Source organism: Podarcis filfolensis (assembly GCF_964270895.1).
Source record: "Podarcis filfolensis genome assembly, chromosome: 18".
Lineage (NCBI taxonomy): Eukaryota > Metazoa > Chordata > Lepidosauria > Squamata > Lacertidae > Podarcis > Podarcis filfolensis.
In genome coordinates this window covers 2434115-2459115 of record NC_139622.1, presented here as the reverse complement: position 1 = coordinate 2459115, position 25001 = coordinate 2434115, and the positions used below count along the sequence as shown (strand labels likewise).

General features: G+C 49.0%; 2 protein-coding genes across 3 annotated transcripts in view; one reads left to right on the top strand and one right to left on the bottom strand.

The window, feature by feature from the left end:
- The first annotated feature begins 229 nt into the window (after positions 1-229).
- Positions 230-14270, top strand: HAPLN4 (hyaluronan and proteoglycan link protein 4). The gene is made up of 5 exons (XM_083594795.1): positions 230-950; positions 4631-4742; positions 6244-6606; positions 10753-11055; positions 13089-14270. The coding sequence occupies exons 2-5, from the start codon at positions 4631-4633 to the stop codon at positions 13436-13438; spliced, it is 1128 nt and encodes a 375-aa protein (XP_083450921.1). The 5' UTR covers positions 230-950; the 3' UTR covers positions 13439-14270.
- A 747-nt stretch (positions 14271-15017) lies between these two features.
- Positions 15018-25001, bottom strand: part of NCAN (neurocan) — a 61630-nt gene continuing 51646 nt past the window's right edge. For both annotated transcript variants that reach the window (XM_083594365.1, XM_083594364.1), the window contains 6 exons: positions 23668-23781; positions 22049-22207; positions 20591-20673; positions 19878-20022; positions 17587-17769; positions 15018-17102 (listed from right to left, as the gene is read on the bottom strand). In XM_083594365.1, coding sequence (XP_083450491.1) covers positions 16963-17102; positions 17587-17769; positions 19878-20022; positions 20591-20673; positions 22049-22207; positions 23668-23781 — 824 coding nt within the window. In that variant the 3' untranslated portion in view covers positions 15018-16962. The remainder of the gene's footprint in view (positions 17103-17586; positions 17770-19877; positions 20023-20590; positions 20674-22048; positions 22208-23667; positions 23782-25001) is intronic.

The following is a 25001-nucleotide window of genomic DNA, read 5'->3' as shown; positions in this document are numbered from 1 at the left end:
CTGGTGTTATAACCAGTGCTTTTTTGGGGGGGGGGCGGACTCATCATGTTGTTTGTTTGTTTGTTTGTTTAACACGGGCCCAGTTGCAGTACCCGAGCAGGGGCTAAATGTAAGATGTGATTAATAAACTCAAGCAAACTGATATGCATTAGAAACGACCACAACTTTATTGATTACAGATATAAGTGGGTTTTGGTCTCAGGCATTGGGTGTTCCAGCCCCCCAGACCAAAAAAAGAAATTACTTAATTTTTTTAAAATGTAAGGGAACTCAGTTTCCTTGAGTCCCTACTCAAAAAACCCCCACCTAGTTATGACTGTTTCCTCTGTTTTACATTATAAAAAAAAAAAAATACCAAAAAAAGAGGAAGCAGAAGAAAAAGAACACACCGGGGAAATCCCCCCAAATTGGCACTGGTGTGCTGTGCTGTGGCGTCTAGGCTTGTGTACTTGCCTGGAGTCCTCCAGCTTTGAGGCTGCTTTGGAGAAAAGCACCCAATAGGTTTGCAGGTTCCCCTTTAAAACATTTCTCTCTCTCTCTCTCCTCGCTCCCCATCCCATTTTTATCCCCAACCCTCCTTTCTTCTGCCCTCATTGCAGGCTGTCCCCTAATGCAGTTGTCCTTCTGCAAAACTTCTCTCCCTCCCTCTCTCCCTCCTTCCTCTCCTTTTCTCCCCCATAGAAGTCTGCTGACTAAGATTTGACCAAACCGAGGAGCCTGCAATACCGTCAGCGTTATGCTGATGAACTGGGGTTGGGAAATAGAGGACAAGGAAGAAGGTTGAAAGGTGGGGGGAAACTCAAGGCACTCGAGGTGGGTGGGGCGGGAATTCTCTTTCTCTCTCTGCGCCCCCCCCCCCTTCTCCTGCATCATCTCCATCTCAACTTCGGCTGAGCTTCTGAGATTTCTCTCTTTTTGCCCTGGGACGTCCCTCTTCTCAAGGAGAAACAGTGAGTCCTCTTTTTTTTCCTGCAGGGTTGTCCTTTTTATTTTTAAAATCAAGTTCCATCCCCGGGTCCGTCCCCCCCCCCACCTGCCCCACATTTCACCTTGATGAAATGCAGTGCTGGCTCATTTGGGGTTTTGCTGCAGGATGCAGAAAGAGAGAGAGAATCATTTTACTGGCTGAGTTGGGTACCACTTTTTTGCAGGGATGCAGAGCTCTGTAGGAGGAAGATGGGCCACATCTTTGCAAAAAAGGGGTTTGTGTCGGATAGATGCAGGGGAGGAGAGAGATCACCCCCCCTAATGCAGAAAGTGACCACTTAAATCCTAGAAGTGGGGGGCACTTAATTTAGAAAACTGCTTGTTTGTTTGTTTGTTTGTTTGTTTGTTTAAAAGAAGACTCTTCTCTCGCCAAATTTTAAGTGGGCTGAAGCATTTTAGGAGGGCTCTGTGGGATGCTCAGAGATGTTCATAGATAGGGCATCCTTTCTCATGGCTGAGTTGGGTACCACTTTTTAAATGATTTTTGTTTGCTTTATTTCTGCAAGGTGTTCTATCGGATGTAGTGGAAAGGAAACTGTATCCCTGGCTGAATGGGGGCGGGGGGGGGGCTTAGTTCTGAAAATGGCCTTTTTAAAAGACTGTTTTTGCCACATCTCGAAGGGAGCAAAGAGATCAGGGTCTGGAATCTTCCTTCCTGACCCAGCTTCTAAAGGGACAAATAATAATAATAATAATAATTATTATTATTATTATTATTATTATTATTATTATTTCTTGGCCACAGCAGGAGGTCAGGAGAAATTTGTAAATCCCTTCTGCTTTGTGTCCTTGTGAGGAAAGGATGTTTCTTTATATGGGTTAGGCAGGACAGAATTATTTCTCGTCTCTTGAGCAAAGTCTTGCCTGGCTGCCAGAGACTTCAGTATCATCTGCAACCTGGGTCTTTAACAAGCAAACTCCACCCCCCCCCCGAGGCCCCCTGCTGCTTACCTGCAGTCTAACTCCAAAGGATTCAGGAAGTTGTTTTATAGCCTTAGACAGATTTAGATATATATATATCTGTCTCGCCTGGAGATGCCTGGGACTGTATCTTTGCTCCACCTTTTAAAAATGAAGTCAAGGTCTCAGTCCTCATTGTTCTGGCTTTAAACAGTGACGCTGGAAGGTGGCTTATACTTCATCAGGCCAGTCTCGCTTAGTATTGTTTTTATTATTATTATTATTATTATTATTATTATTATTATTATTATTCTGCCCATGATGGATAGCTCAATCCAATCCAATCCAACTAACTTTATTGTACTAGCCGTTGGCCAGACAAATCTCAATCAAAAATAAATACAAGCAAAAGGGGTGTCGCGCCACAAAGAATGGTCTCTATTTAGATCTGTGCATCTCCCTTACAGTTCATGGCTATATTGTCTTCTTTCTGATCTTTTTGGCTGCCAAAGCAAATGGCAACATTAAGAGTCACTGAAGTGTTTACATCGCCAAGAAACCACAGGACCTTTTCTGCTGAGCAGAGGATAGCCCAGTTGGTAGAGCAAGAGACTCTTCATCTCAGGTTCGCGGGTTCAAGCCCCATGTTGGGCAAAAGATTCCTGCATTGCCAGGGGTCAGACTGGATGACCCTTGTGGTCCCTTCCAGTTCTATGATTCTATTAAATTTATTCCCACCCACCTGGGGGGATAGCTTAGTTGGCTAGAGCGTGGTGCTGATAACACCAATGTTCCAGGTTCAATCCGCATATGGGGCAGCGACATATTCCTGCATGAACCTCAGGGTCCTTCCAACTCTACAATTCTATGATTCTATGATCTATAGGTGTCTGTGAAGGTGATATATTGACTGAAAATGTCTAGCAAACCGGAGGATATTAGCAGACAGGGTTATAACTTGTTTTTATATGCAGCAACAGCAGCAATAATATTATTGGCACAAAAATGGAAGCAAGAAGAATTGCCGACGGAAGAAGAATGGCAAATGAAATTAATGGACTATGCAGAATTAGATAAATTAACAGGAAGGATTCTAAACCTGCGGGACCAGAGATTCTTAGAGGACTGGAGTAAATATTTGAACTATTTGAAAAGCAATTGTGACAAACAGATTACGCTAGTAGGACTGCAAGAAGTTCTGTAAGGAGGGCTTTGTGAAATATTGCAAGGAAGACTTTGAAAAGAATTATTAGTTAAGGACAAGTAAATGTAATACAGTGGTACCTCGGGTTACATACGCTTCAGGTTACACACTCCGCTAACCCAGAAATAGTGCTTCAGGTTAAGAACTTTGCTTCAGGATGAGAACAGAAATCGTGCTCCAGTGGCACGGCAGCAGCAGGAGGCCCCATTAGCTAAAGTGGTGCTTCAGGTTAAGAACAAATTCAGGTTAAGTACGGACCTCCGGAAAGAATTAAGTACTTAACCCGAGGTACCACTGTAGAGAAATTAAGAAATGCAGAACAAGTGATAAAGAATGGAAAACCTTCAGAAGTGGTTGACGGAAGTCTAAAATACTGTATAAGATAAGAAGTTATGTTAAATGATTGTTGGAACTGATATGTTAATACACACACACATATACAGTGTCTAGCAAACCACTCTGGTAGTAGAGGGCATTCAGCAAGCCCACATGACAGTGACGTGGGATTGAGGACTGGAGTGGTCATTTTGTGATATTATGGCCGTGGACAAAGCTGTATTGTCCCTTTTGAATAAATGTTACTTTATAATAATAATTTTAAGAAAACCTCCTCCCTAGGGTCCCAGGGTGGGTTGCGGCAACGTTAAAAGCAATTTTAAAAACTTACAGCCATGAAAGGGGACATCTAATAAAAATAACAAGAGCATCTAGTGAAAAGGAACAAATGTCCGTAAAACTGCTTATATTATATTTAGATTTCCAATCTTTCTGTGTTATAAATCTATGCTAATGGGCAGCGGCTCTCTGGGAGATGCTGTAGACTGAACTTTGGACATCCCGCATGCAAGGAGGGACTCTGCAAAAGAGTAAGGTTGCAGGTCATGTGCCTCTGAATAAAGGGCTGACGGGGGCAGGGGACGGACTTGCCTTACCTAGTGTCCAACCCTGGGAGCCATCTAGAATCATAGAGTTGGAAGGAACCTCAAGGGTCATCTAGTCCAACCCCCAGACTAGATAGGCCCCTGGCAGACTCTTTTATTCTCTTGAGGCTGCCTCCGAAAACTCCGGCAGTCTCTTGCCAGCCCAGGGGTGGATCTGCTATGAAACTTCAGGGCTCCTAATCCCAGAGGGGCCCCCCAAAAGCAACTTTAGTCCACATTGCTTAAGATTTTTGGGACTTTGATGCATGTATATAACGTTTCCCTAATTTTCATCCCTAACTTGAAAACTACTTTGTTTGCACACCAGTGACTTTGAGATCATCCAGTCCAGCAATTTTAATCAAAATCTGAGATGTAGTAGTTAATGTTTTTCACAAAATTGTGCTGATCTGTCCTGAACCCCACTGAAGAAGACGACACTGGTTGCCCAAACCTCATTGCCAAGGGGCCCCCATGACAGTTCAGGCTTCAGGGGCCCCACAAGTGTAGGCCCGCCAGTGTTCCAGCCGAGAGCTCAGCCGACTTGTTTGCAGACTCCAGAGTTGGTTCTACAAGCCCAGGCTCCTTGCCCATCATCTGCCTCTTCCTTCCTCTCCAGATGCGCCTTTCGAGGGCTGTGACTGGCACCTGCCTCCACCTTGCCATCTTGCTCCTCTGCTTCCGACTCGCGGCTCCTCAGAAAGGACGGAAGAAAGTCGTGCATGTCTCAGGTGCGTGGCACATACGTGATTTGGAAGCTCAGCCCCCCTCTCCCCTGGCATTGCATTCGCTGAGCTGCCCGGCAGATTCATGCAATAGGCTCCAGAGCACTTTGGCCTTGTACAGTTAACCCCAGTTCAGCAGTTGCCAAAGTGGTGCCTGGGGGCACAGGGGTGCCCTCGAGGTCTTCCTCTGGTGCCCACGAAGGCTCCACACACACTTCCTTGTTTGTAAAGCAGTGAAGGCGGTTACGCTACTCTCCCTCGAAAAGGAAATAGAGTTGAAGGGGACAGTGATCTCTTGGGCTTTTCAAGGCGTGGCCTGGGGGAGAGGGCTGTGGTCTGTGAGAGGGGGCGTGGCCTGGGGAGAGTGGGCATGGCTCCATAAATTGACATATTTGCCCATCCCTAATCTGGATCAGCTAACCTTGGATAGCTCAGTTGGGTAGATTGTGGTGCTGATAACGCCAAGGTTGCGGGTTCGATCACCTTTTGGGACAGCTGCATATTCCTGCATTGCAGGGGGTTGGACTAGATGGCCCTTGTGGTCTCTTCCAACTCTATAATTCTATGATTCTATTCTATGATTCTATGATCCTCAGGGTCCCTTCTAACTTGACGATCCTATGATTCTAACCCAGACTTTTTATTTCGCCTACCAATCATGGGGCTTGTGGAGTACAGTCGTACCTTGGTTCTCAAACGCCTTGGTACTCGTATGTTTTGGCTCCCAAATGCCAAAAACCCGGAAGCAAGTGTTCCGCTTTTCAAAGCTGAATGTCCAACGCAGCTTCCACTTGAGGGCAGGAAGCTCCTGCAGCCATCTATTGTCACTACCATGTATTATTTCATTGCAAGATGTGTTTGACTAACCTGCAGAAAACTGGAACAGAAATTCTGTAAACAGGCAGATGATTTGTAAATGATTAAGTGCATTATCGTTTACCTTCCCGCTATAAAGCGGTCCCTATTTATCTACTTGCACTTAGGGGTGCTTTCGAACTGCTAGGTGGGCAGGAGCTGGGACCGAAAGACAGGAGCTCACCCCGCCGCGGGGATTCGAACCGCCGACCATGCGATCGGCAAGTCCTAGGCGCTGAGGTTTTACCCAGAGCACCACCCGGGTCCCAACGTTTCCGTGTGCTGCGCTGGTGCTGGCTTGCCAGAGCAGCTTCATCACGCTGGCCACGTGACCCGGAAGTGTCTCCGGACAGCGCTGGCCCCCGGCCTCTTAAGTGAGATGGGCGCACAACCCTAGAGTTGGACATGACTGGCCCGTACGGGCAGGGGTACCTTTACCTTTTTAAGTGCATTATCATTTTTATTTATTCAGTACTGCTTTTTCTTAAGAAAGGGGAGGGGGAGATCCCAAATCTGTTTAAAATCCCCACATATTAACCCAGTTTCAGTATGACACAGCTCACAGCCCCATCTTGCATCCACCTGTCCTGGGTTCGAAACCTGGGATGCTTAAAAAAAACCCCAACAAAACCCTTCTCTTTTCCGCTTGCAGAGGATGACAGTGGTGCCGTCGTGGTGCAGACGGCGCCGGGGAAAGTGGTCACCCACCGGGGCGGCACCATCATCCTGCCCTGCCGCTTCCACTACGATGTCTCGGCCCATGACCCTGACGAGATCCGCCTGAAGTGGACCAAGCTGGTGGAGCCGATGTCCTTTGAGGACGTCTTTGTGGCGATGGGCGTGGAGCGCAGGGCTTTCGGGAGCTACAGGGGCCGCACGGCGCTGCAGGAGGATGGCTCTGGGGACGCCTCCCTCATCATCCGGAACGTGACCCTCCAGGACTACGGGCGCTACGAATGCGAGGTGACCAATGAGCTGGAGGACGATGCTGGGATGGTGAACCTGGACTTGGAAGGTGAGGGGAGACGGGCGGGTTGGGTGGGGTGGTGCCCACCAGCTGTAGGAGGAAACTAGTGGGAGATAATAGAATCCTAAATTGTAGAGCTGGAAGGGACCATGAGGGTCATCTAGTCCAACCCCCTGCAATTCAGGAATTTCAGCTAAAGTATCCCTGACAGATGACAGTCCAACCTCTGCTTAAAAACCTCCAGGGAAGGAGAGTCCACAACCTCCCAAGGGAAACCGTTCCACTGCCAAACAGCTCTTAACACCAGAAAGTTCCTCCTGATGTTGAGTCGGAATCTCCTTTCTTGTAACTTGAAGTCATTGGTTCGAGTCCAGAGCAGGAGAAAACAAGCTCGTTCCCTCTTTCATGTGACAATCCTTCAGATATTGGAAGGTGGCTATCATATCTCCTCTTAGTCTCCTCTTCTCCAGCTCCTTCAACTGTTCCTCATAAGGCTTGGTTTCCAGACCCTTGATCATCTTGTTCGCCCTCCTCTGCCCACCTTCCAGCTTGTTAACATCCTTCTTAAATTGTGGTGCCCAGAATTGGACAGAGTATTCCAGGTGTGGTCTGACCAGGGCAGAATAGAGTGGTACTTTTACTTCCCTTGATCTGGACACTAGACTTCTGTTGAACAGCATTAGCTGTTTTTGCTGCTGCATCACCCTGTTGGCTCATGTTCAGCTCATGGTCTGCCAAGACCCCCAGATCCTTTCCACAGGTACTGCTAGTAAGCCATCTTATATTTGTGTGAAAGTGATGTGGGAATTGCCTCTCCTAAGATGGCATCATTCTGTCCTATATCAGCATGGCCAGGGAATGCCTCTTCTATGATGTAATAGCCTGATCCAGCAAGACTCAGAACCACAGAATTGTAGATTCGGAGGGGACCATGAGGATCATCTAGTCCAACCCCCTGCAATGCCTTGGCATTATCAACACCATCCTCTAACCAAATGAGCTATCTAGGCTGACTCTTCTTGTACTCTTACAGGAGATAAGAATGGATCCTCCTTGTCTGAGGCAGTCCACCTCCCTGGAGGGTGTGGCGGGGTGAGGGGAGCAGCTCTTGCCTTTACCCCTCCTCCTTATCAATTTCCTAGAGGCCCCCTGCTGACCACTGTCAGAGGCAGGATACTGGGGAGGCTGGAACATCTCTGAAATTCTCATCTATCCACCTTTGCCTCCTTCAAACCAGAAAGAGTGGAGGGAGCCCCTCCAAAAGGAGAATCTCTTTCCTGTTCAGGATCTTCATAGCCAAATAAGTTGGAAGTGTGTGAGAGCAAGAGAGAGAGAGAGAGAGAGAAGGAAAGCTGGAATACTACAATACCCTCAGTGCTATAATTCACCCCACCTCGCGGCAGCAAAAGCAACCCAATTCTCTCTCTTGTTGGGATGTTTTACGAATCCGCCAGCTGCTATCATTCTTCCTGGTTTTTATTAGCTTCTGACACCGAAACCTGCAGCGACAATGAAAGTCAATAAAAGCAGCAATAAAGCACCCCAGAGACTCTCAAGCAAGGGAGGCGGAGGGAAGAGGAGAAAGAAATTGAGGGGAGGGAGACAGGACCCTGCATGCTCTCCGTGAGGGTGGGAGCTGTCTTTCATCATGCATTCCTGTGGGGTTGGGGTGCCTTTTTAACCCGAGGGCTGCATTTTCTCCTTGAGGATCTTCTGGGGGCCACATCCCATAGCAGCGAGCAGAGCCAGAGGCGAAAGTGGTTGGAGCAACTGGTCTCAATTAGTTAATCACTGAATATCTTGCAAAAATGTGGTTTCCACAGACTTGGTAGAGTGTCAGGCATAATGAGCAGAGCAGCTCATTCCCTTTCGTCTTCCTCCATGGAAATCAGTTGCCGATAATCCTCACCTCCCCACAGACATCTATGGCCCCTCCTCTCCTGGTCCCCAGCCCCCAAGTAATTGGTGCTTGTGCCTGCATGAAACCAACCTCTCCTCTGCACTTTTCATGCCTATCCTGGTCCTGGGTGACAAGCAGGGAGGGGGAGACACCTGTGACTCTTCACCATCTCTGCCTCCTGGCCTCCCTCCTCTCCTGCTTCAGCTTCTGCCTCTGAGTCTAGACTTCTCTCTGCCACAGACTCTCCCTGCTCACTAACCCCTGTTGCCCCTTCAGTTTCCGACATCTCCCCCTCCCAGTCTTCTCCCTCTGATCACTCATCGTTGTCCCACTCCCCAGGCGGATCCTTCTGCCCTCTGTGGCTCCCCAGCTGGTTCCTCCCACCCTCCCTCTACATCCAAGCAGTCCCTGACACTCTTAACAAGGCAATCATTCTCGGTAAACAAGAAAAATAGAAGGTTTACTCTCATCAAAAAGCATGACAGGGTTCAACAGATGCAGTGATGAAAATCAGGAAAAGATCCTCAAAAGTTGCAGAAGTCCATAAAAAGTTAAAGGGACCCCTGACCATTAGGTCCAGTCATGGCCAACTCTGGGGTGGTGGCGCTCATCTCACTTTACTGGCCAAGGGAGCCGGCGTACAGCTTCCGGGTCATGTGACCAGCAGGACTTCTGGTGAACCAGAGCTGCGCACGGAAATGCCGTTTACCTTCCTGCCGGAGCTGTACCTATTTATCTACTTGCACTTTGATGTGCTTTCGAACTGCTAGGTTGGCAGGAGCAGGGACCGAGCAATGGGAGCTCACCCCGTCATTGCAGGGATTTTAACTGCCGACCTTCTGATCAGCAAGCCCAAGACTCAGTGGTTTAACCCACAGCGCCACCTGCGTCGCAGAAGTCCATAGTCCTGCTCAAAATGGAGAAGCGCCTGTTTGTGACTCTCTAGCAATCATGTGTTTGCAATTCGGCTGCAGATTCTCCCGCACAGAAAAGGCATTCCAGCTGGTCAACATCCTTTTTCAATTGTGGTGTCCAGAACTGGACAGAGGACTCCAGATGTGGTCTGGCCAAGGCCGAATAGAGTACTGCTATTTACTTCCCTTGATCTGGACGCTAGACTTCTGTTGATGCAGCCTCGAATAGCATTAGCTTTTTTTGCTGCTGCATCACCCTGTGGACTCATGTGCAGCTTGTGGTCCACCAAGACCCCTTGGTCCTTTTCACATGCACTGCTAGTAAGCCAATACTATTCCCTCCTGAGAGTGGGGAATGCCTCTCCTTTGATCAGGGAGGGGGAACCAGCATGCTTCAGCAGTGTTAACGGAGAAATCTGAGGGCTCCCTTGGACAAAAAAACAAGGACACCAGCCAGGAATACCAGAGCAAAACAGGAGCCAGAAGGCTTGGTCTTTATTGAAGACTGTTGCGACAGGACTCCCACCTGCCACAAGGTGGAACAAGATGGAAGCCCCAAACAAAAGAGCACCCAAACTTTTATTAGCTGCTAATCCCCATGTTACACTCCCCCAAACTACATCACGGTTACATCATGAAAGGGGAGGTCTGGGGACAGTAATCTGAGTATCCTGGACCCTGCCCCATGGTTTCCCTTGCCCTCCACCAAACACCCATGGAGTGTAACAAAAAAGATATTTACATTTCCCCAGTGGCGTAGCGTGGGTTGTCAGCACCCGGGGCAGGGCAAGTAATTTGCGCCCCCTAACCCGTGGATTTTAGCACTGCGAGTGCGAGCCCCCCCCCGATGTTGCGCCCGGTGCGCCCGGCCCCCCCTGCACCCCCCACGCTACGCCACTGCATTTCCCTGTTTCCCAGCCAAGTTCATCACACCCTTTTGTCTTCATCTGGGTTTGTTATTTCTGGAATGGCTACCTGTCCGGCACTCAGGTATCAAGATGCCAGGGATTATCACTCAGGCAGGGGGGCTGCTGAGTAGCTGAGCTCACATGTCTATATGAGTTTCTGAAGTTTTCCCAGTGAGCCAGTACAGAGATCAGTGAATTCTTACATTTGGTAGCGTGCAGCAAAGGCCCTTTGAATAGATAGGAAGAAACTGTGACGAAATGTTTTGTGGGGACAAATCACAAAAGTGATGATGCTGATTTGGGTAGTGGGCTGCATGTGCATGATATCTGCTGGAGGGGCAACCCCCCCCCAACCTATACATAAAGTCCTGCAACAAGCAGTCAGGGTGATGATGGGGGCCGCAGTCCAAGAATGCCCGGAAGGCCCTGATCTGCTCTCGAGGTCTGTTTTTCCTCCTCTGCTTCTCTTTAGGGGTGATCTTCCCTTACCACCCCCGCCTGGGGCGCTACAGCCTGAACTTCCACGACGCCCAGCAGGCCTGCCTGGAGCAGGACGGGATCCTGGCTTCCTACGACCAGCTCCACGAAGCCTGGCTGGAGGGCATGGACTGGTGCAACGCCGGCTGGCTGCAGGACGGCTCGGTGCAGTACCCCATCTCCAAGCCGCGGGACGAGTGCGGCCGGAAGGAGACCCCCGTCGGGGTGCGCAATTATGGCTACCGCCACAAGGACGACGAGCGCTACGACGCCTTCTGCTTCACTTCGAATCTGAACGGTGAGTCTAGAACCGTAGAATCACAGAATGGTAGAGTCGGAGGGTCCCCCAAAGGTCATCTAGCCCAACCCCCTGCAATGCGGGACTTGCAGCTAAAGGATCCCTGCTTAGGTGCCCAAGCAACCTCTGCTTAAAACTCCCCCCACCCCATGATCATTTATCCCACTGTCAAAGGAAGCTTCCTGCCCAGCGTCAGGACGGGGGCGGGGGGGGGGGAACACATTTTCCCAGTCTGCTTTCTTCGAGCCATGCATCATTTTATAAAATTCCAGGCTTCCTTGCTCCTCCTCGCACCCTCCAAAAAAGTCTCAGAGCAACATTTAACTGATTGCTGGCCTTTTCCGCGTCCCACAGGACCAGGCAAGGAGGCAGTAATTCAGCTCAGCATGATGGATGAGCCTGCAGGGGTTTGTCCAAAGGCGTAAATTAGTCTTTGCTGGGAGGGTCTGCGGGGGGGGGGGGGAGTTGGCAGGAGGGGGCTTCATTTGTGTAATCAGGGGCAGGATAAATAGCCCTGGATCAACTCGGAAATGGAGTGCCTTTTGCTGCCTCATCCATCTTCCTGAAGGCAGGTGTTTAATTCTCTCATTGGGCTTGGCAGCGTAAAAATGGAGGGGTTTTTTTGTGGGGATGATGGGAAAAGTCAAGATCAGGGGTCAGCAAACTTTTTCAGGTCCCTCAGACCTTGTGGGGGGCTGGCCTATATTTTTTTTGGGGGGGAATTAACAAATTCCTATGCCCCACAAATAACCCAGAGATGCATTTTAAATAAAAGCACACATTCTAGTCATGTAAAAGCACGCTGATTCCCGGACCGTCCGCGGGCTGGATTTAGAAGGCGATTGGGCCAGATCCGGCCCCCGGGCCTTAGGTTGCCTACCCATGGTCAAGATATATCCCACACATGTGTGTGGCTTTTGTTTTTTTAAGGGGGAAAGGGGATCTAGGAAGCAAACCCTGATAGCTCAGCTTGTAGAGCACGAGACTCTTAAGCTCAGGTCGTGGGTTTGAGCCCCACAGGGGGCAAAAGTTTCCCACCTTTCAGGGGGTTGCGCCAGATGACCCTCGGGGTCCCTTCCAACTCTATGACTGGTGGGCACTAAGGTTTTTCTCCTGCTCATTGTTGGCATCCGTCTGTCTGGAGACACAATGGAGTGCACCTCTGGGGGTGAAGTCAAACTGCTGCTTTGCAGCACTGAAAGTGAAAACACCTGCTAAATCTGAGCTCCAGACTACATTTTAAGCTAGGCTTAAGTATGTCTTTGTCACTGAATTACCACTGAATTACAACAAAAGAGAACCCAAACTTTTATTATCTGCTAATCCCCTTGTTACACCCCTTTAACAAATGTTCTCCCTCAGGAGGTTGTGGACTCTAACCACCTTGCGACTTGGGACCTCCAAAGTGCTGTCATTTGTGGACCTTAAGGTCCTCTGCGGGGCGTACCAGGAGAGGCGGTCCCGTAGGTACATGGGTCCTAAGCCGTGAAGGGCTTTAAAGGGCTTGGAGGTCCCTTGTAACTCTTTGATTCTATGATCCTGAACTGCTTATCTAAAAGGCTAATTTTAAGTAATCTAAGTAGATTTAGATTACTAGATCTACTAAACTAGATCTAAATAGATTTGGATTAAGTAATCTTAAATACAGTGGTACCTTGGGTTACAGACGCTTCAGGTTACAGACTCCGCTAACCCAGAAATAGTGCTTCAGGTTAAGAACTTTGCTTCAGGATGAGAACAGAAATCGCGCGGCAGCAGCCAGAGGCCCCATTAGCTAAAGTGGTGCTTCAGGTTAAGAACAGTTTCAGGTTAAAAACAGACCTCCGGAACGAATTAAGTTCTTAACCCAAGGCGCCATTGTAATTCTAAGATGCAAAGGAATGGCACTCTGTGAACTCACAGACGCAAGGAAAGATAATATCCAATCAATATATCCTCTTCTGGCATCTATTTGCATACCAACACCACTCAACTTGGGAATCGCTGCTCTAACCACTGCACCACATTGCCTCTCCCCCTCTTCTCCCTCCCAGGCAAAGTCTACTTCCTCAAGACCTACCGCAAGCTGAGCTTCCCGGAAGCCGTCCAGGCGTGCAAGAAGAACGGGGGCGCCGTGGCCAAAGTCGGCCAGCTCTACGCGGCCTGGAAGATCCAGCTCTTGGACAAATGTGAGGCCGGCTGGGTGGGCGACGGCAGCATCCGCTACCCCATCGTCAACCCCAGAACCCGCTGCGGGGGCCGCGAGCCTGGCGTCCGCAACCTGGGCTTCCCCAACAAGAAATACAAGCTCTTTGGCGTCTATTGCTACAGAAGCGCCACCGGTGGAGGGTTCAAGGTGGCCGCCAAGGAGGGAGCAGGCAAGTGGAAACCTTTGCAGGTGTAAACAAGGTCGGCTTTGAACGGACACGAATCCTTGCATCTCCCTCCATCTTCCAGCCTTGAGGGACTGGGAGGGTTTTTCCCTGACCTTCCTCTGGAGAAGGAAACAAGTCCGCTGTGAAACATGCATTTGCTGGTCGAAGAGTCCCGAAAAACCAGAAGAGAAGGGCCGTTCCAGATTCAGTTGATTCTTTGCGGACTTCCAGAAAGCCTGGGAGTCCAAGTTGCACCCAGCTTCTCACAAACCATGACTTATGATGCCCGCCCCCTGCTCTGCTTGAGTCTTCTTTTCCAAGAAGCCCTGGCTGTTTGCAATTTGCTATTATACTAACGCTTCAGATATAGCTTTTACAAGGTGTGTGTGTGTGGGGGGGTCTCCCCTGCCTTTTGCAAAGGGAGGAGGCACAGGGGGATTTGTCGCCACTGAGGATTCAGCAGCCACCTGTCGCGAGGGATCTGCCCCCCCCCTTATAAACTGCAAAATGAAGACAAATATTTCTTCTTTTATGCATGGTATTTGGGAGCGCCACAGTTAATTGGACAGCGTTGCGTTGCACTGAAGGGCATTGCAGTCGCGCTGAGCTTTTCTCTCTTCATCCTGCAACCTGAAAGGGGGGGAAGCCACACCCACCATTACCATTTCTGCTCTCCGTGCTCCTCCAGAGGTCATTTTGCCAAGACAACCAAATCCCACAAGTTTCTGTTGACGTCTAGAAAACTGGAAGCGCATGTTCATCAATGTGTGGCTTGTTGGGAGAGACTGTAGGCTCCTTGGAGCACAGCTCCTGTCATTTTGTTTTTTTAATCTATCTATCTGTTATAGCAGGTTGGAATAGATGACTCTATGGGGTCCCTTGTAACTCTACAGTTCTACAATTTATTGTCCTTTTTGCTTACGTTTACTCTGCGTAAGGCCTTGTATACATGGACGACACTGTATACCTGTTAATAAAATTGCGCAGGGTGGTGTCAATTCTGTGTTCTCGGCTCTCACCTGCAACTCCTAGAAGCTGCCAGTGTGTGACAGCGGCCACAATCCCAGGAAACAACCTTGACTGGCCAGCTGAACCAGGTGAGGGGAGCTGATGGGTCTCAAGCCCTCAGTGAGTCAGGGGCTTCCCCTGGCTCTGCCAGATGGAGCAGACGAGACCAAGAGGGGGTCCAGCGGTCAAGAAGGTGGTTTCTCCGTGTGCTATGGAGGGAAGTGAGGGGCAGGTGAGGAACCTTGTCTCCCATCTGGGAGAAGAAATACTCTGGCCCTAAACTTCTGCTGTGCAGAACCAGAGGTGGAAGCTGAAGCAGGTAAGGAGCCATTGTGGCTAGAAGCCATTGATAAGCTTTGCTCTCCATGAATTTGCCCAGCCCTCTTTTAATGGCAAGCTGGTCGCCACCCTGGTCAACTCCACAAACTCAGACCTGATTACAAAAACTTCATTTAAAGGGGAGAAAGAGACTGCCTTGAATTGCATGCTGCAAATGTGCCATGGAGGCGCATAACCCAGAGTAGTGCACCACCCGTGTGCAAGGTTTCTGCAAGCTTCAACCCCGGAGCAAAAGGAAGAAAGACAGACAGTGGTCTTAGGAACTGTTAAAAAAATTTATTAAAATGTCCAGCAGTACAGAGACCGCCATGGGATTCCTCCCCACACCTCTCCCCCCTTTTTTTTGCACACAGGGGGCGGGGGAGAGAATGCCACAGGCGGAGGGGGCATAGAAGGGGAAACACACAGAGGAATACCGGACACTGCAGTTAACAAGGAAACAGCAGAGATCAGGGATGCATCCGCCACACGCCCAACACTCTTTTGTGCGTGCGCACACTCACACAAACACATTTCACCACCCACCCCCTTTCTAAATTTTTGCATGGAAGGCTGTTTTCTGTTGCAGACATGGGCACTCACTTCACATGTGGTGGAAGAGAGCTGTTTGGGTCGCCTCCTGCCATCCCTGGGAATCGGACTCCCTGTACAGTTGCAAATCCTCCAAGTGCTCCTATTTTCCAGGGATGGTCCCGGATTTACAGAAGCTGTCCTGGTTTCTGATATGATCCCAGAATGTCCCGCTTTTCCTTAGGACGTCCCTATTTTCATTGGAGAAATGTTGGAGGGTCTGGAGTTATGCGACTCCCAAGCCAATAAAATAAGTAACTATGCAACCTTTAGAAGACATCTGAAGGCAGCCCTGGATAGGGAAGTTTGTTCATGTTTCATTTTTATTATGTTTCTATATCTGTTGGAAGCCACCCAGAGTGGCTGGAGCAACCCAGTCAGATGGGCAGGGTGGAAAAAATAAAATTATTATATAGAATAGGACGTCCCTCGTTCCATTGGAGAAATGTTGGAGGGTATGGAGGTGGAGCACAGCAGCACCTTGGAGTTTGTGGGTTGGTTTCAGGCCCCCCAAGTGGGTGGGCTGGGTGACACAGCACAGTTGCATCATGCTCTCTCTCATCTGCCCACCCTCCATGCCATCTCTGCAGGCTGCACTGAGCGAGGGCCGCATGGAATGAGACGGAGGGCCGTGAGCTACGATGTCAAAGAGCAGAGAAGCGCTCAGGGTGTTCTGTGCTAATGGAGCCCAGGCAGGGTTAAGAGTTGCACAAAGCACTTTCCATGTGGTTACCTGCCTGTCCCCCCCCCCCCCGAAACACACACACACACACACACACACACACACTCCTCACAATTGTGACATTTGTGGAAATCATTTTCCGGTGGGGAAAAGAGGGTCACACCCAAAGGTCGAAACAGGAAAGAGTCTGTAAACAAACAAACAAACAAACAAACAAACAACAAAACCTGGGGGGATTGGGTAAATCTGGGCTCCATCCTGACCAACCCCAATTCCTGTGCTGGCTATCAAAATGAACTTTGATAGAGCACTTTGGTAGGCATGTTTGCAGCCCCTCCTCTGCAACCCTGACGACGGCCCTGTAAGGCAGGCTGGTGGTCCTGATCCCCCTGCTGCTGCGGAGGGGCAAGTAGCGAAGGAGGGAAGGGATATTTCCCTGCAGGTGTTTAGCTGGGGTAATAAAGGGCCTCTCCTCCTCCTCCGAAGCCACCTGGAGAGGGAGGAGAGGCTTTCAGAAAGAGAAAGTGAGCTTGAGAGAAGCAGATGTCAGGAAAAGAGAGAGAGAGAAGTGTATGTAAAAAAGACCTGTGGATGAGAGAGGAAGAGGGAGGAAGAGGGAAAGATGCTGACAGACTGCCTTCAACAGAATAAAGGTTTGCACAGCGGAGCTGCCTCACGTAGCCTGAACTCAAGAAAACCTGTTTTCTGCAACCCCTGCAGATCCTTAGAAAAGGTGCAAAGCATCTTCTGGCATTGTAAACTTGCACATGCCGACAGAAGAGATTTATCCACAGGGGAGGGAAGACGCGGGGGGCATAAACGATTCCCATCTTTTTCTCGCTCACACACACGCGGAAACCCATTGCATCCATGGGGGAGGGGGAGGAAGGTCAAGGGGGGGGATGGGGCGGGAAGCGGAATTGGGAGCTTGTGCTTTCTTTCCCAGGCCCGTCATTAAAAGTAGTTCCCATCTTCCTCCGTCCAGTCCAGCTTTGGGTGCTGCTTGGAGTGTTTCCTGCGGTCTTTGCGGGATTTGTGCTGGTGGTGTTTGTGGTGGCGGCGATGGTGGCGGCGGATTCGGTGGGACCGTCTGGCTGGAAGGCGAAGGGGCGGGAAAAGAGATTTAGTTGCAAAGCTTTGCTAGGTTGTACTCCTAATGCAAATTCTTCCTTCCCTCCCCCGGCCAAGCCTGATCCATCTACGTTTCTCTCCTTCCTGCAGAGTAAAGGAAGATGCCAACATGTTTTCTCTCCCGCTCCTGACTGAAACACAGGCCAAACAGCTCCCTCTCACCCTTCAGTCCTGCTGGGGCTTTATGGAGGAAGAGAAGTAATGAACAGAGTCTCTTCTGAGCAGGTCAAGTCAAGCTTGGGCAAAGCTTTATTAACTACAAACCCTGAAATTTGGGATCCCCTCCAAACCGGTGCCAAAGTTTTGAGCTTGTTTTGTGCCATTTTGTGCCGCAAACCCTGAGGTTCATACCAACCCTGGTTCCTGCATTGCAGCGGGTTGGACTGGATGACCCTCAGGGTCCCTTCCAACTCTACAATTCTATGAGCCGCCTCCCTGGGGACTCACGTTTTGTGCACACAATTCTGGGCCTGTCCCACGTCCCGTTGACGTGGCATTTGATGGTGGGCACGTGCCTCTGCAGGAAGCCTTCCTGGCACTGGTAGCGGACCGTGGCGTGGACGCTGTACTTCTCTCGCTTCTTGCCGATGGGGAAGGCGTTCTCCACCGTGGGGGGAGGACCACACAGCACTGGAGGGGAGAGTGCACAAGGGCGGAGGAGGAGGCCGTGAGAAATTCCCTTTCCTTTTACTTTTAATTTGTATGCTGCTTTTCCACATTACAAGGAGGCTTACAAACCAAAGAAGCAACAAAATTGAGAGAGGAAATGTTCCTGTGGTTGGTTTGTTAGGAACATAAGAAGAGACCTGCAGGATGAAGCCAAAGGTCTGTCTGGCCAATCACAGGCCTCCAGGAACCCATAAGCAGGCATAAAAGACACCAGACCTCTTTTGAGAGGCAGTGTGGTGTAGAGGTTAAAGTGTTGAGCCAGGAACAGGGAGGGATGAGGGTTCGAATCCCTGCTCAGTCTTGAGGCTCACTCTAGGTGACCCTGGGGGCTAGTTGCTGCCTCTCAGCCTAACCTAACTAAATAATAATAATAATAATAATAATAATAATAATAATAATAATAATATACTGCCTATCCAACTGAGTTGCCTCAGCCACTCTGGGCAGTTTCCAGCAAAATATAAAAACAAAATAAACATTAAAACCTTCAGATGTCTTCTAAAAGTCAGATGTCAAGGAGATATTGTCAAGGAGATGTCAAGATGTCAAGATGTCAAGTCAGATGTCAAGGAGATGGGAGGACATTCCACAGGGAGGGAGCCACCACTGAGAAGGCCAGGATGAATGGTGGGGGTGGAGATGCTCCTTTGGGGACACAGTGTGTTGGGGGGACAGCCCTCTGGCCTGTGGATTAGACCTTGGCGCTGGATATTTTGCCAGGAACAGATGCACTAATAATGATTTACTGCAATGGCTGAGAGTGAATTTTTGTCCAATTATTATTTGCTGATATTTTGACAGTTAATTTTATTGTGCTACTATATTCTAACAGATTATTGAACACGTATTACTTTATTGGATATATTACTGATATATATTTATTGTGGGTATATATGACTTATTTTAAAGTCATAGATAAGTAGATAGCAAATTTATCCTACCAATACCACAAACATATCTGTGGAGAGCCTATAAGGACTATTAACGCTCTAAGATACATACAAATGAAATGAAATTGCCAGCTCTCAGCCACCAACACCCCACAGAATCGGAAGCCTGTGATTTCTTGGGTGAACAGCTTGTGGTTAATGCAATTTCTCAGACAAGGAATGGGGTGGGCTTGGGCTTCAACCGTCCTAACGGCTTCATTTCCGAACACATTAATAAAGAGGAAATTGAGGTTGTCTGGGGAGAGGGCTTGAAGAGGGAAGTGTTTCACTGCTGATAGCTTCCGTGGGTCGGGAAGCAGGCAAATTAAGATCCCAGAGGGCTTGATTATGTGAAACTCGGCTTTAATTCACTCTCTGCATTTCAAAAAATGCAGCAGCAAATAGTCCCAAGATAGAAAAGGTGATGGGTTGTACAACCGGGATTGCTCAGCTGGTTAGAGCACTGTGCTGATAATGTGAAGGTTGCAGGTTCAATCCCCGTGCAGGACAGCTGCATATTCCTGCAGTGCAGGAGGTTGGACTAGATGACCCTCAGGGTCCCTTCCAACTCCACAATTCAGTGATTCTATGCTCATTCATGTCCTCATTCCTGACCATTGAGCAACGCGGCCTGCTGGGTTGGAGGTTGGAGTGGGATGGAGCCAGAGACATAACAGGCAGGACAAAGAGTCAATAACAGATGGGGGCCAGGCAGAAGCAATCCTAGAGAGGCAGTGTTGCATAGTGGTTAGAGTGCCGGACTAGGAGTTGGAAGAGATCAGAGTTCAAATCCCGACCCCCTTTCGGCCACGACACTCACATGTGCCATTCCCTGCCTCTCAGCCTAACCAGTGTTTCCTAAACATGGGTCTCTGGCTGTTTTTGGACTACAACACCCATCATCCTAGTGGGTCAGGGATGATGGGAATTGTAGTCTGAAAACAGCTGGAGACCCAAGTTTGGGAAACACTGGCCTAACCTACCTCGCAGGGTTGCTGTGGGCATTAAAGGAGTAGGGGAAGAACGTGATTCATGCCGCCCTGAGCTGCTTGCAGAAAAAAAACTGGAAACTCTGGCTTCCTCCCCTTACCTAATAAGAGACTGGGGCTGGGCCAATCAGGGAAAGGGGAGCGAATTTACCTGTATCCTTTTTGCAGACGTAGGGCAGGTTGTAATTGCAAGGGACGTCATTCCACTTCCCGGTCTCGTGGGACACCAGCACCACGCAGTCCTCCCCGCCCGCGAAAAAGTTGTCCGGCTGGTTGTGGCGCCAATTCTCGTATTGCTAACCAACAGCAGAGGGTGACAAGGAGTTAGAAGCAGACAGAACAGGGGGTTGGGCTAGAGGACCTTTTAGGTCCCTTCCAACTCTGCGATTCTCTAATTCCAGAATACAAAGAGGCACTCAGGGTGGGGGTCACCGTCACCACCAGGTAGGAGCCAATCTCTCCGTTTCTTTTTGCTCAGCTTCTCTCTCTTTTTGTAAAATCTGAAGCGCCATTTGCAAATTTAACAAGGACAAAAGAGAAAGAGATAAAACAAAATGAAAGAATTTTTTTTGTTTTGTTTTTAAATAATAATAATAATGTAATGTAACTTTGGAACTCCCTGCCAATTGACACCAGGCAGCCGACTTTGCTGTACCCTTTTCAGCAGCTGCTAAAAACATGTTTGCTTAGCAAAGCCAAAATGCTGACATGTATTTTCATCCTTTTTTTAAAAAAAGCTTATGGTTGGTTCTATTTTTTTCAAAGGTTTTAAATAGTTGTCTTTAACCAGTCCGTCCAGCTCAGTATTGCTCAGGGACAGCCGGCCCGGCTCCCCTGCCCTTTCCACCCACCCGCTGGGCTCACCAGTCCGGTGTTGTCTGTCCACTGGAAATCCTGCTCCACAATGCGGTCATTCAGGCCAATCCATGTGTTCTCCTGTCCAAAGCCTGCGTGGAAAACAAGGGGTGAGTGGACATGGGGCGCAGAGGAGGAGGAGATCACGGCTGCTACCTGTGACGGCTACTTTCCACACCGGCTCTCGTAGGGAGACAGTCTCCAAAGCGCCACTGACTGGGAACTGCAAGAAGGGTGCAATTGCTGCTGTCCTGCTCAGGTTCTATTCAGAGGGGGGGTCCCCATTGGGGTGCATCTGGCTGACGACCAGCGGCAGGCCTACATTCTGGGGGTCCTGGAGCTTGAACTGCCATGGTGCACCTTTGCATCCAGCAACGAGGTCTAGGCAGCTGCGAGGGCTGGGTGATATATCGATATATCACCCCAAACAGGTTTGAAGTCCATATCGTGATACCAGTTCCATAATTTTTGACCTGGCAATATATCATGAATCATGATGTGTGTGCAATGTGAAAAGCTACCTGTTGTAACCATCGTTTTCTCAAAGCTTATCTTCTGCACCATGAAAATAATAAAAAAAAACAGTACTGAAAATAAAAAATCACGATGCGGGGAAAACCGCGAAGCCAGCCTATGCCTCTCAATAGTTCAGTGGCAGAGGCCTTGGGATCCAACTCTATGATTCTGTCATGATATCTGCTAGAGAGCAACACAGCAGAGAAGGTCTGTTTCCTCACATGCCCTGCCAGTGAGATTCCCATTGGTACACAGCTTGGAGATTGATTGATTGATTGATCCATTTACAAAAAAAGTAAATTGATTAAGTGATTTTAGAAATTTAGATTCTATGTGCTCTTAGGACGTCAAATTAGGAAAGAGACCTAGCTGGGCACCATATAAGAGGGGCTATAGACTTTGCTTCAGATAATTTCAAAGGTAGAACAGTCTCTTTTCGATCTAAAGAATTTTTGTATAGCCAATGAGCTCCTCTGAGCATTGCTAGAAACATGGTCCCCATGCGCTTTTCTGCAATTGATGTCCTTTGCTTTGATACTGGCCATTGACCGTAATAAAACGACTAGTACAGTGGTACCTCTGGTTGCGAACGGGATCCGTTCCGGAACCCTGTTCGAAACATGAGCAGAACGCAACCCGCGTCTGCGCGCGTGTGGGTCATGATTTGCCACTTCTGCGCATGTGTGTAATGTCATTTGGAGCATCAGCGCATGCGCGAGTGGTGAAACCCAGAAGTAACCCTTTCCGGTACTTCTGGGTCGCCGCAGGACGCAACCTGAAAAGATTTAACCTGAAGCGAACATAACGAGGTATTACTGTACTTGATTAAGCGATTTATACATTCTTTTGAAAATAATTAAAGCAGGCTCTTACATGGGATTCTTCCCCCTGCCCGCCAGCCCTGGGGCACCTCCTTCTCTCCCACCCCCGCCCCCTGGACTGCCAACCTACTGTTGATGAAGTTGTGCTCCTCCCACGAATGGATGCTGGTCAGGTGACCCGACCGGTGGCGGCAATCCCTCTCTGCGTCCTCCCAGGAGCGTCGGTGGGCGAAGTAGCGGTAGCAGTGGCCCTGGAACTTGTTCCAGTTGTGGTCGCAGCCCTCCGTGTCTGAGCGGGAGAGAAAGGAGAGTGAGAATCGGCAGAGGAGCCCTGAGAGTTGACACTCGTCTAAGGCGAAGCATGGGCACCCTGTGGGCGATTAGCAATTGGCAATGCTACACCCTGTGGAGGAGGGAGTGTGGGAAGGGGGGAAATTTCTTCTGATTTATTAAAATATGTATTATTATTAAATAAATTTAGCTGCGCTGATAAAAACACAGCTGGAAAAACGTATATTAACAAAGCTGTATTCGACGGATGAAAGTATATGATGTTTGACATGATTGAGAATCGTGGACTCAGGGACAAAGAATTATGAAGCGTTAAAACTGAGATGTGGAAAATATGGAAACAACGAGGAGAAGCAGGACTAAGATGTGGAGATTTGCTTCAGAGATCCAGACCATGAGGAGCTCTGAAAAATTAATAAATATAATTTGGTCTTTTTTATTTTAGTTTTTTATTTTAATTGGAGTATTATGATTGGATATATTAATTGGATGTTTTTTATTGGAAAATCAATAAAAATGATTTTAAAAAAATATTAATTAAATTTGACATTTGCAACAAATGTCAATTTCACCTCTTTATACTGTAGGCTGGCTTCTGATGCTCAAGGAAGGTGAGAAGCAGGGCAGGTGAGGGGGCGTGGCTTAGGGAGAAGGGGTGTGGCCTGTGGCCAGGAAGTATGGCCTGGAGGGAGGGGCTGGGGGCCATGGGCTTATCCTGAAAACAAAATTTCTGCACCAAATGAAGTGAACAGTGAAGCTGGCATGCGAAGCCCTTCCTATAATTTTGAAGGAAAATGTCACCAGTCCACTTTAACTGCAATGCTTCCGCAGCCAGCCATTTCTTAGGAAACGCAGGGAGTGTCGATTCCTTTATTGCCCTGTCTACTCAGAAGTAAGTCCCACTGTATTCAATAGAGCTTACTCCCAGGTAACTGCGTCAAGACTGGGCAGCCTTACACTGCGATCCTAAGCATTTTTACTCATAACCAAGTACCATTAAGTTCAATAGGATTTACTGTCTGATCATTCTCACAGTTTCCAGTATTATTATTATTATTATTATTATTATTATTATTATTATTATTATTACTACTACTATTATTCTGCCTTTTCCCCTGACAGGGCCCCAAGGCAGCTTACTGCCAAAATCTTATTTCATTCCATTTATCTGTGGAAGGTGTTGATCCCTTCCCTTGCACATTTTCCCTGTACAACACAAGGTGACCAATGTCAATGTGCGTATGACGTCTATGTGTGCAACAAGATCAAATCATAGCTGTCAACTTTTTCCTTTTTTTTAAGGGAAATTCCCTTATTCCGAATAGGATTCCTCGCAAGAAAAGGGACAATTTGACAGCTATGGATCAAACACGGGAGAAGCTTTCTGGTGTAGAATAGGATGTCCCTATTTTCATGGAAGACACGCTGGGGGCAGAGGGAAGAGGCTCCCGCTCTCACCTCGGTCGCAGAGGCTGCCTCCGTAGCTGGGCAGGCAAAGGCAGACGAAGGAATTGATCTCGTCAATGCAGGTCCCTCCGTTCTGACAGGGGCTGGACAAGCAGTCGTCAATATCTGTATGGGGAGGAGGAAAGAGGAGACCAGTATTGGAAGGGGCTGGCCTTGAGAGAAGGCCATCCCCCAGTGGCCATGCGTTTGTGGGTCCCACCTCTGGTCTAACTGCAACTTTAAAAACAAAGCTAAGGTCCTAGTCCTCATTATTGTGATTTTGAACAGCAACACAGGGAGCTGCCTTCTACTGAGCGAGAGGGGGTCAGCCTGTGAGGGATCCTGGCCCTGAGGCACTCCACCCCGATGTAAACCTCTGCCACCCTGAAGCTGCCTTTTGACTCTGGCCATTGGTCCAGCCAGCCTGCGGCCATACAGATGGCCATCTGTCATGGATGCTTCAGTTTGGATTCCTGCATTGCAGGGGGATGGCCTAGATGACCTTTGGAGTCCCTTCCAACTCTACAGTTCTATGATTCTAAGACCCTAACAGATCCCACTGGTCTTGGGGAAAGAGAGGTCACTTCCTATCTTCTTGGCATAGAATCAGAGAATTGTAGAGGGACCTCGAGGGTCATCGAGCCCAACCCCCTGCAAGGCAGAAATCTTTTGACCAATTGGGGTCCCATGCGCTGCTGACTGCTACCCCAGAGATCCTGTGAGCCACAGCAGCCTGGCAGGAGGGGTGTGTGTGTGGCCCTCCACACCTCTCTATCTGGCCCTTGAGGCCTCTCCCAGGCCACCCTCCTGCGGTTGCCACCTCCATGGACCGGGTTCCCTTTAGCCCTAGAAAGAGGCCAACCTCCTGCCCCTGTCTCGTGTGAAGCGTGTGAGCTTTCGCACGTCCGCCAGGTGTGCGTGGGTGGCCCTGGATGTGCTGGTGCATCAGAAGAGCAGCATTGTGAGAGCCGTAATTCTCCTCTTTGGATGCAGCTGGCTGCCTCCTGTCAAAGCCCAGACGGGCTCTGAGCTCAAAGCTGCCCTTCCGATGCACAGCCGCCGCCTCCTTTCTTGTGTTCACAGCCTCACACGGCATTTAATGAGACCATCAGGAGAGCCTGCAGGATCAGGGCAATGGCCCATCTGGTCCAGCAACCTCTTCTCGCAGTGGCCAGCCAAAGGCCTTTTCTTTTATCTGTCCTGAATTTTCCAGCATGCAGCTTCAAAATCATGGGATGATAGAATTGTTGGAAGGGGCCACCAGGGTCATCTGGCCCACCCCCTGCTATGCAGGAATCTTTTGCCCTGATGCCTTTTCCCTCTGAAGGGACACCCTTCCTCAGAGT